At 37.3% G+C, this 11304-nt stretch overlaps 2 protein-coding genes across 2 annotated transcripts; both read right to left on the bottom strand.

Moving 5' to 3' along the window:
* Nucleotides 1–612: 612 nt before the first annotated feature.
* LOC140880451 (MA3 DOMAIN-CONTAINING TRANSLATION REGULATORY FACTOR 1-like) lies at nt 613–6900 on the bottom strand. The gene is made up of 4 exons (XM_073284903.1): nt 6535–6900; nt 6178–6466; nt 2736–2830; nt 613–2637 (listed from the first exon to the last, which is right to left on the bottom strand). The coding sequence occupies exons 2-4, from the start codon at nt 6440–6442 to the stop codon at nt 859–861; spliced, it is 2139 nt and encodes a 712-aa protein (XP_073141004.1). The 5' UTR covers nt 6443–6466; nt 6535–6900; the 3' UTR covers nt 613–858.
* A 416-nt stretch (nt 6901–7316) lies between these two features.
* On the bottom strand, nt 7317–10770 carry LOC140883757 (uncharacterized). The gene is made up of 7 exons (XM_073290343.1): nt 10113–10770; nt 9854–9991; nt 9494–9736; nt 8832–8945; nt 8457–8639; nt 8153–8370; nt 7317–8025 (listed from the first exon to the last, which is right to left on the bottom strand). The coding sequence occupies exons 1-7, from the start codon at nt 10689–10691 to the stop codon at nt 7695–7697; spliced, it is 1806 nt and encodes a 601-aa protein (XP_073146444.1). The 5' UTR covers nt 10692–10770; the 3' UTR covers nt 7317–7694.
* Between the last annotated feature and the right edge of the window lie 534 nt (nt 10771–11304).

The raw sequence follows: 11304 nt of genomic DNA on the forward strand, positions 1-11304 counted from the left end.
AATAAAATTGTGAGTTTTTCAATCAAAAAAACAGAGAGATAAATAATGACTCAAAAATAACTCCGTTAGATTGAGATTGTTCATTAATAATCACTTATTTAAAAAAAATTTCACATATTCCCACAACAGAAGATCCAAATCCAATCAATCTATTTCTCCTCGAGTTTCATTATTTTTCTGGCAAAAATGAGATGACTTGTGTTCCGTTTTCAAGTAGAAACAATCAAAGAACTTAATTCTAATTTCAGTAAAGAGCACAAGAGAACAATTGAACACTTGAAACAAAAATATATGCTCTTAGCCGCTTCTAAACAGAAGATAATCTCCAAACATTTGAAATGAAAATTTTTCCCACTCAAACCACACTTGTCTTCTCGATAAAAACCAATTTATATACACACAAATGAAGTTAGTATTTTCTTTCTTTTGTTACTGTTACTGTTACTGTTTATGTGAAATGTAATGTTCACATTGCGTTGGTGCCTATTTCTCTTTCTAGCACTGGATGGACCTGCAAAGCCATGTTTAGCAGGGACTAGTCAAGTGTTAATTCACCTCTTTGCTCGTTTAAAGGAAATCCAATAATGATCACACAGAAGAAATCACGTAACATAGAAGAACAAAGCAATACTTCATTACGAAAACCACGTCTACACTAAACTTGAAACCACCCAGAAACCTAGTATATACATAATAACGTCACAATCTTTATATGATGACTGAAAGTAACAGTATCCACCAGAAAGGGGTCGACAGTTTTACCAATCCAAAACACAAGGCAACAACATATGGGAGAGAAACAAGTCAAATTTGTGTTTACTCTCAAGTAGATACCACTAAAGCATCTGCTGCTGCAAACTAACCAAATGATGGCAAGAGCCAACCTCGTTCCCGGGCATGCTCCACATAGCTTTTGAATTTGTCCTTAGCGTTTGGAATGTCGAGAGCAAGATCTTCGAGCCCGTCTTTGATCCTACTGAATCCTTTGCTCATCTGATTGATAGTGATCAACCCCTCACTAAAGCATGCTTGAAGCAAATCCAATATCCTGTCATTTTTCTTCTCCATTGCCATAACTAATGCTCTCTTCACCACCTCATGATTGAAGAAAGGCATGTCCAGATCACGAATGCATTGACAAGCTTCATTAACGACTCCACCGCTTTCATATTCCTCGAGAAGCTTCTGAATCTTGTCCTTTGCATCTTCCACGGCCCAGCCGGTGCCACCACCCCAGCACCTCAGGATCCTCTCCCCAGCATGACGTGCTGCTATGAGTGATCGTGCCATACGAACAGTTTCACTGCCACTACTATTTGGAGGCAGCCTACTGGCAATCTCTTCCAAATTTAGTGGAGCAAGGACATCGTCTATAACGGCCCTTGCCAGGAAAAAGGCAAGTTCATTCGACGCATCTAAAATGTCGAGTGCTGTGTCTTCCGCAGATTCTAGCAGCATAACAAACCCATTAACTATGTCTTCGGTCGAGAAGATCTCTATATGAAGCACAGAGAGTAAAACAGAGGCCATTTCTTTCTCCCGGTTTTTTCGATCCATGGCTAGGGTGATAAGCTTCTTGAGAAAAACTGGGTTATATTTGCTCATACCTAGATCTTCCAGGTTTCGAATTAGTTCTGGAATATCATCTGAGAGGAAGTATTCATGAATTATGGTAACAACCTCTTCCTTGTAATGCCTCAAGTTTTCATCAACTTTCTCTGGTTGAATCCCATCCCTGTCCGATGATTTTAGGTAAGATGCATCAAGCCATCCATCAGATATTGCCTGGGGAACAAGGGTTTGAAAGAATTTTTTTGCTGAAGGAATATCAAGGGCGAGATCATCAAGGCTCTCAGCTAGTCGAGTAATACCTTTCACCATCTGACTTGAACTTATTAAACCCTCATCTGCCGCTTCCTTTAACAGCTTCAAAATAAGTGGCTCCGCAGCCTGGATCTCCATGGCTAGAACTAATGCTCTTTTAACAACTTCGTGATGGAAAAATGAAACACCTAATTGTCTGATACATCTACAGGCTTCAGAAGTATCACCACTCTCCACGTATTCTCTTAGAAGGTCAGATATCTTTTTTTTCACCTCATCAACAGTAAGGTGTGTACTTCCACCCCAGCGTCTTTCTATAAGTTCAGCATGGTGGGGTGCGGAGAGATAGCTTTTCTCAGCAGTTTGCAGCACCTCCGATCCCTTGGAGGCCACTGGAAGTATTTTTCTGACCTTGGTAATGAAAGCCGGGGGTAGAATTTCATCCACCACTGCTCGAGCAAAGAATATAGCAAGAATATCAACAGTATCCAGTATGTCCACTGCCAAGTCATCTGCAGATTCAAGCAGCATCAAAAACCCCTGGCTAATTTGGGTAGGACTGATTACATCGGCATACAGAGCAGACAACAAAACCGAAGCCATCTCCTTCTCTTTGTCATGTCTGTCCAAGGCCATAGAAACTAGGCGTTTAATGATGTAGGGATGGTACTGGCTCGATCCTAGTTCTCTAAGATCAGAAGCAGCCATGTCTACATCACCGGTGCTAAAGTATTCCTCTATGATGGAGACCACAGCTTTTTTGTATTCATCGAGAGGATCAGATACATTTGATCCAACTAGCTCATAGGGTTCCTGCTCATGCCAGGGGAGCACAAAAAAGGTTATGAACAAACTACTAATATAAAAAAAAACAGCTTCAAATAGTAATAGAAAACAAAATATATGGTTACCTCGCCACTGTCATAGTTAGGATCTTTCCGGTCAATACAAGATACGCCATCAGTATCAATCAGCTTTCCCCATGTGCCTTTGCCACCAGCACCATCTGTTGTCACACTCAGATCAATAATGCGCATGCATAGCATTTCCAAAAAGCTTCTAAAAATACTTTTAAATACAAGTGTCTCATGCTTTCAACCATTCAAGAAATGACTAGACAAACACATATGAAACTCAATAAGAATGACCGAGTATAATACTTTGAATCAAACAAACGATAACATACTTCCCAGCGCCACCCCATAAGCAAATCGATGAGATCTGCATTCATGTTGCTTTTGTTACATTTTCACAGACTTATAATATACATGACAGATTTTGAAATGATAAATACAATATCCACTAATATACTAAATGATGTATCATAAGTAATATTTATTCCATTCACCAGCCACTATTCAGATACCAAAAAATATCTGGTGATAAGATTGATCAAACTCAATATGTATTAGATCCGACACTACTCATCTGGAGCTAAAAGGAAAGTAGTTTTCAGACAGTTATAGTCGATGTCAAGCATTAGTGGACACCAAAAACTGTACTTTATTTCCACCGATGCTGTCCGGTTGGAAGTGTTGACTTACTGATACGTCGTTAGCACAATAATAACATTTCATATTGTGTGATATCATACAAGCATGAAAACCCTGTTGTCATTTCCATGCATTCAATGTTTTCTCATGTATGGTCTTAATCAAGAATATACAAAGTGAGTTACAGGAATCCTTATCTTAACTGCAAATTCAAGCCAAAAAGGACATCCACACACTTCGTGTTTTCCTTTTGCACATACAACTACAAGTATTATGTGGCACGATACATGACAACGCTAACTCATTACGCAAACAAAATCATAGCGCATAGGCCATAATATCGAAGACTAATCTTCAACAAGAGGAGCCCTATCATGATTCTGGGCGATTTTCTGCATCAGCCCTAGTAAAGGTGCCATAACAATAATTATGACATCAACAAGACTAACCGAAAGCATCAAAAGATGTCTACAGTTTTCCAAAACTTGAGAACGAGACGTACATGTATCACTATACATAAGCACAAAAGTCGAGCTTTCTTCGGGACAAGAAAACTCCTGTTGGAACCATCATGAGTATATCTTCCACTTACTCCATCCATGACAAACTAAAATGAGCCACTCGTAAATTATTATTTCTATATATATTATACACACGCACATGCACATTGCTCATTCTTGCATCACATCCAAAAGCTCCTCAAATGATAAATAAGTTGCCAAAATCACACAAAAGTTTTTAAGTGAGAAAAAATCCCTAGAACAAAATCAAAGCTAGTGATTTGGCAACAAAAAGAAAGCCATTTTATATAGTTCGATTAGAATTTTCACAAAGATCTTACCCGAAATTATACAGCTGATTCAAAGATCTGACCACAAATTATCTAGACAATTTGTGCACCTCCAGTATGGCATGTTGTGGCTTGGAAAGAAAGTAAATGGTTGCCACTAAAAACAAGAGCTACATGCTTTAAACTGGTTAAATTATATTTATCAGAAGGCGAGTTCCGATGGTAATCACACAAACAAAAGTAACAATGCTTAACAAAGGTAAAAACATATTAGAATTTACTGTTGACGTACATAAATGAGAGAGAGTGAATAATTGGATTACAAGAACAAAAGCACGGGCCAGGTAGTCAAGAATGATGATGGAAATGAAATGTTGTGTAGTGTCTTTATTATACTTAATGATCCTTGGCATAAGCTACGAGTAGATATACTAAATCTAGAAAAATAATATTTAATATAAGGAAAATTTTTATGTAATGTAAGCATATCTTAGTAATTTTCTGCATTTAATATTATGCTTGGGTTTTTACTTTATTTATTTTTTCTCGTAAAAATAATATTCGAATAGAGAAGGTACCTTGGAAAGAAACTTAGTGTATTCTAAAGATCAAATTCAGTTACTTTGGGGATCTACTACTTTGTAATATAACAAAGATCACCAAACTTGGCAAAACATATTTTAAAAAACCATGTTCAGTTACTTTGTAATATATTAAATAGTTTAAAATAATATTTACTAATTTACTAAAAGAAAAAAGTTAGCTATTCGGAATCGGGGGTCCATTACTTTGTAATATAGTATAGATTACAAAATCGTGCAAATCTAATCGTTTTTTTTAAACAGATATTTTTACTTAAAAGGTTTAAACTCTCCACCATCGACTAGAGATAAACTGGAGATCAGAGGCAGCCAAGAATCACGAGGCCCCAGAGAATCTTAGTAGTTATAGCTTTCCATTACCTTGATATCATCAAAGTTTATACGATAAAATTATAATAAATCAGCTTTGTAGAACGTATTAACTGGTAAAAAATAAAAATACATTTCTAAATAGGAAAAAGCTATCGCACATGTATGGAAAAAGAATGGAAATAACTACCAAATAGATCCTCCCATGTTAAACGTTCTGTTAGGCCACATAATGAAAGAGACTCGACATTTATAGCATTAAACCTTTCTGGTGTTAACAGTTTCCCGGGCCATGCTATAAAAGAGATAGACAACTAATGTTAGATTTGCTAAGCAATCTGGGAAATCTGGTATTGAAATTAGTATGAAAATTAAAACATGCAAAATCAGGAAATGAAGATATTAGGCAACATGTCGCAGGCTCATGAAAATCTCACAGGCTATAGAGCACAGAAAGATTCTTGAGAGTGGAATCCTGTGTGTGTATCCTGTTTATTTTTAATTTTTGCTTCCTACTGAAACAGACTAATTGTAAAGTACATTACGCTTTTTTGATTTACCAAATTAGATACCCACCTGAAAAGAAAAGCAGCAGAAAATAACAAGAAACAGTAAATTTAGGAAATGTTTAGCAACTATCAGAATCCTTTGTCCAAGCAATTCCTGCAAAGGTTTTCAATTAATTTAATTTAATTTAATTTAATATTTAATAAACCTAAAGATGTCAATAATCCATTTATGCAAGGACGATCCTAGTTAATGCCACACGTAAATTAAGAGTTCACTAACACACCCTTATTAAACCAAGAATCACTAAAAGAATCTCCGTTATACCACATCTAAAGTACTTGTGATTCCGGGTGGTATGAGACCAACGAGGCCATCAACCACCTTACTTTATAGACATCAAATGCATTCTTCCATCCATAACAAACTTCAAACAAATCCACGCATTCCACAACCAAAGTTATCACAAAAGAATAAAGACAATCCTTAACCGCCACCAAATAAATAAAGATGAACAAAACGTAAAAGCGTCAACTACTTGGAATCATTTTCGTATGGTTAAAAAATCTCTGGGAAACAAAGAAATAGACGTTTATACCGATGAACTAATCTTCAAATACATCAAGCGACACTAATCTTCTCAGAAACTTACCCTTCTTTACTCTAATAAATTTCCCAGAGTGAGATCGGCGCACGTGCCTAACTGCTATGCCACCGGCCGCCGCTGACTGCCCTCCGCCTGGAACCTTGACGAAATGATGCTCAGAAAGCACGGACGAGTTCTGACCGGGAGACCTCGGACCTGGAGATTTGGGCGACGAAGACAATGATAATGATGACATCACCTCCGCATTTTGGGATGCAATTTTCAGCATCTCCCGCTGCCCCTCGGTCAGAAACCCCTCGTTGTTAGCCATTATGTCCTCTTTTTCACTAAAACCCTACAGAAAAACCAGTGGACTTGAGCTTCGACATCAATTTTCACATAATCACACAGTAAATTACAAACCTCAGCGGATTGCAGAAATACTCCTCAGTTCTTGGCTCGGATCTCGAGCCAAGAGAGGAGATAGCGAGTAGAGAAGCAATGGAGAGTTGGATCCTGAAAAGACACTGGAGCGAAGAAGATTTGCACGGAAGAACCAGTGCTGTGTATGCGACTGTGCGTATAGGTTTTCCGAAAGCGAGAGAGGAAATGGATTAGGACGAAGAGAATAAATAGGGAGGCTGCGGTTACATGTACAGGTCACCACCTTATTAGGTTATCCACGTGTCCTTGACCTTCCCCTTCAGTGATCTCCTCTGCAATGCTCTGCAATTCCAATATAAGATAAGATGAAGTGACCGGAACCACCCCGTGATTAAGATCAAACTAATCGTCGAGTGACCACACTACTTGACGTGAATTATATAGCACACGCATCTTCTTAAAAACATTTAAGAGTGGAGTTAAGTGTTTTTATATATAAACAAATAAAATTAATAAATACGATACTTGTGTTTCACAAAAAGTTAAATAATCTAAAAAACATATCAAAATGGAATTTGTATGAGAATTAATTAAAATTAAAATATAAATAAAAATGTGATATCTATAGCAAATGGCCCAGAAAGATTAAGGAATTATAAAAAAATCTCCATCACCACATCAAAGTTAGCAAAATGATTTAATTTTAATAAATAGTATAGGTAGAAGAGTAGATAGATTAATAATTAATAATTAACATTGATATATACTCGAGAAATAGAGATTTATACTGAAAAGAAAATCAGTAAAAAAAAATAGGAGAACTCGTTCTGAACGAATGGACCTTGATGCTAACATTCGCAAGTTGCAACCAACGTTTTCAGGGTGAGAAAGAACAAACAGACCCATACTTTTTCTCATAATCCATTCATTTAGACTTCAGATTCATCAGTCTGTAAATACATGAGATGACTCCTACAGGCGTGTGTATGTATGTATGTATGTATGTACATTGAACAGAATTCTCCCAAGGTATGCAGAAAATTGTTCCATTTCCGTAGATTCTGCCAAGAACTCGATGCACTTCATTCGGCATCCTGCACCAGCGATGTGTCGTAGGAGAGGGCAGACGAGCATTCAGGATGTTAGTGTAGTAGAACATTTGAAATACCAAAATAATGCTTTGGCAAGAGAAGCTTTTGTCAAGAGGGAGGAGGAACAAGCATCTCCTCCACACCCAAATAATCGGCAGCGAATTCTTCGTCGTTCTTGCCTAACATATCCTTCAAGTTATATTCGATGTTCCTGCCTTTCAGAACCCAATATCTGGGCTTTATCCGCTTGTCCAACGAGTAGCTGAAGTATCTTGGATATTCGACCACTTCACTTAAAGGGAATCCCATGGTGTTCACTAGGAATTCTAGTTTGGGTTGCAAAACTTCTTCTACACTGTAACCAAGCAATGGTGAGAACCTGCTCACCATTGATCTTATATCCTTTCTCGACAGCCCAATCTTCTTCAGGTATCGCATTCTGTCAACAAGAATTTTTTTCAAAAAAAATAAAAATTAAACCAAAAACATAAGATGTCACTGAAAAGTTAGAAGATAAATAATTGGATACTGTCATCTGGAGCACAAAAAATATGCAGCATCTTTACCTAGGAAGTAATGCTCGGTCAACATCACAAACAAATAGTTCCGGATATTTTCTAATAACCCTTGGAAGGTAAGTTTTGGAAATCCCGACACTGGAAAGGAATTCCAGCTTCTTCTTGAGAGTTTTGTCCACGCTTGCAGCAAAAATCTCAGGACAGCGACCAAGTGTACGAGCAATTGCATCCTCATCCAGCCCAACATCCTTGAAGAAGGATATCACCTGGTTGTCAAAGTAACCAAAATGCACCATTTTAATGTTGTCAAGAAGCTTCAATCCACGGCAGTTCCTAGAAGAATTTAACAAACCTGAGTAATTTCCTGGGGCTTGCGAAGCAATAGCTGTGGGCTTGTAGCAATAATTTGACCTAACTTCTTATTACTTATTCCCATTTCACTGAACTGATGTACCGTCAACTTCAACTTGTTCACAGAACAACCCAAAATAAGGGGCCAATTTTTTACAGCATTTGACGAACAAATCTTTGGAACCTGAAAAAGAATTGAAAAACTATATCTTGCTGATAAATGTTAAAAAGCAAGACTCTGCACTGAAGGAATGTAGGAACATTGCCATTCAAATTTGCCTATTTATGACTGGCTCATCATTTACATAGCAACAACACCACAAGATCTCACAGCTATATAGGTGATAGACAGAAAGTATCTGCTAATGGTGGTTACCTTTTCCCCATCAAAGAAGTCTATGATTTTCTGAAAGTTCTCCAGGATACTAGTGGAAAGAATCCAGGGATACTTCACCAGCATTTTGCCAAGATCATGATCCTTTGCACCAACCTACAAGGCAAGATGCCCCAAAATAAAATTTATTAGTTTCCAAGTAGAAAACAAAAATCTACCAACAATGCTCCATCATAAACATACAAAAAGTGTAAGAAACTAACAGACCGGAAAGCGATCCTGTGTTTTAGTATTTTACACATTCTTACAAAAGACACAACAGTTGCCTCAAATAGAAATGTTTCAAATTGATTTTGCCACTGGTTTTATTCCTGAGGGCTAACCAGCAGAAGTTGTTAATCAATCTTAGCCCCTAGGTAACCAACCATCTGAAGCTCCTAGAATTGTTGACATTATGTAATCTTTAAGTAGTCCTTCATCCCCGATCCTCCCCTAGAACTCTAAAACCTATGAAGCATGGTGCCGAGTTCAAGCACTCAGTTTTAGAAATATTACTAATGAGAAGTGTGGTTTTTAAGCTTATGAAGGTGAGGTCACCAGTCATCACATATTTCAACTATAAATTGGTATGATGCATTCCACAGATAAAAAAAGACGTGCAGGTACCCAATCTTGAATGCATTAATAAAATGAAGGGATTATACCTTCTCATATGACTGGAGTCTTGGTTTAATGCCCTTGTTAATGTCATACGACAGTATGGACGGAAATAACAGAAAAATGTTTCTCATGTATCCTTTGGGGACTCCAATATCTTCCAAGAACTTCATAATAGACTGTATGCGCGACTCTAGAGGTAGAAATAGAAGGCGTGGATATGATTCAATAAAATACGGGAAGCTGGTATCGGAACCCAAAAGATTCAAACCTCCACGCCTTGCTTGAATCTACAATAGGAGAAAAAACTGCATTCCCGTCATACATGGAGCTACGTATAGACTTTATAACTAAAGAAATCAAGAAAATAAAGGCGGTGTTAGCTAATACTGAATCGATGTTTTAACCTTCTCAAAGAATGCCAAAGTTTGTTGCAAATCCTCATCAGCGGAGATGGAGAGATGTGCCATCATGCGCAGAGCATTTTTCCCAGCAATCCCGAGATCATCACCGTCAGAAAATAACATTTTCTGAAGAAACTTAACCTAAAATTACAGAAACAATGCAACACGAGGAAGGAACATATCCACGGTCAAAAACAAGGGGTAACCTGTTCAGATAATGTTTGCATACATAGATGAACCAGAAACATGTGAATTAAATTACCTTGTGAATGAGCTGAGGAAGAGTATGCGAAGCGGAAAGATAGCGGGCTAAGTGGGTAGCGGAAGAGAGTGAAAGACCGAGGCTCTCCAAAAAGGGAAGAGCACCCTTGTCGCCTTTTCGCTCCGCCATTTGCCGAACTTTCTCCTTAAACTCCAAAACATTCGCAGAAACAATTTCTTGAGCGGAATCAGCGGCAGCCCATGAATTCCAGTCGTCAAGATCATCAATGGATTCGATCAAAGAGCTCAAATAAGCAGGACAGGTTGAAGAAATGACAGAGGCGTCATCTCTGGAAGCTCCGACATATTCCAAGTACTCTCTAATAGCTTCTCTCGCTTCTTCTAAACGATTTTCACCTTCTTCCACTCCTTGGAAAGAAATGGAAGAAGCTTGAACGGAAACTTTTTGATTGTTCAGGAAAGATATCACGGGAGCGGGAAAGGAAATGGATACGGAAAGAGAGGTTTTTGGGAGGTTTAGGAGATGTTTTGGTACTGGGAAAAGTTGAGGGATTCTGAAAGAGGGAGTGTGCGGAGAAATATGCGCGGAGGAGTGGCACTGTAGGCTTAGACGCGCCATTGGAGTTGAAAGGGTGGAACTCGACCGCTTTCAGGGCTCAGTCGGGAACGACGACAATAGGGCTTCAAAGTATGGAACATTCAGGCAAATAGACCTCAAAAATTATTGTAAGAAAATAATGAAGATTTAGAGGAATAAACCTTTTAACAAATTCACCTACGTTCACGATATTACTAATATATGTATAACTCATCCCATCACATCCCACGTTCTTCTCATTATATTATTTATCTATATATTAACTATTTATTTTACATAAATCAAATGATTAATTATTTATCTCACATCAATTAAATCATTGAATTCAAATTACTATATTACCCCTAATAAATAATATAATTTTTATTTTATTTATTGTTAAAAGAACAAAATATTCATTTAACATTTTTATATAAAATTTAATCAATCAAAAAAATAAACCATAATCTATCAATCAAATCCAATACAATTTTAACTATCATTTCTTATTTATTTTTTATTACATTATACTACTTATCAATATATTATTTATATCATGCCTCAAACCAAACAGTGCCTAAGAGTATAACCCTCTTATAACTTATTACTTATATTTAGTCTATAAAATTACTTATCAACCCTTAAAGAGCTTCTT

The sequence above is a fragment of the Henckelia pumila genome, chromosome 2, assembly GCF_033568475.1.
Source record: "Henckelia pumila isolate YLH828 chromosome 2, ASM3356847v2, whole genome shotgun sequence".
Classification (NCBI taxonomy): Eukaryota; Viridiplantae; Streptophyta; class Magnoliopsida; order Lamiales; family Gesneriaceae; genus Henckelia; species Henckelia pumila.

What these genes read in the sequence shown, in the direction of transcription:
- LOC140880451 (XM_073284903.1), bottom strand. Translation starts at nt 6,442, where the DNA reads ATGGCTAACAACGAGGGGTTTCTGACCGAGGGGCAGCGGGAGATGCTG. An exon ending in ATTTATTAGAGTAAAGAAGG is followed by an intron (nt 2,831 to 6,177) that starts GTAAGTTTCTGA and finishes GTGTGACAACAG; the next exon opens with ATGGTGCTGGTGGCAAAGGC. An exon ending in CTAACTATGACAGTGGCGAG is followed by an intron (nt 2,638 to 2,735) that starts GTAACCATATAT and finishes TGGCATGAGCAG; the next exon opens with GAACCCTATGAGCTAGTTGG.
- LOC140883757 (XM_073290343.1), bottom strand. Translation starts at nt 10,691, where the DNA reads ATGGCGCGTCTAAGCCTACAGTGCCACTCCTCCGCGCATATTTCTCCG. An exon ending in GACTCCAGTCATATGAGAAG is followed by an intron (nt 8,946 to 9,493) that starts GTATAATCCCTT and finishes CTTGCCTTGTAG; the next exon opens with GTTGGTGCAAAGGATCATGA. An exon ending in GACCGAGCATTACTTCCTAG is followed by an intron (nt 8,026 to 8,152) that starts GTAAAGATGCTG and finishes TCTTGTTGACAG; the next exon opens with AATGCGATACCTGAAGAAGA.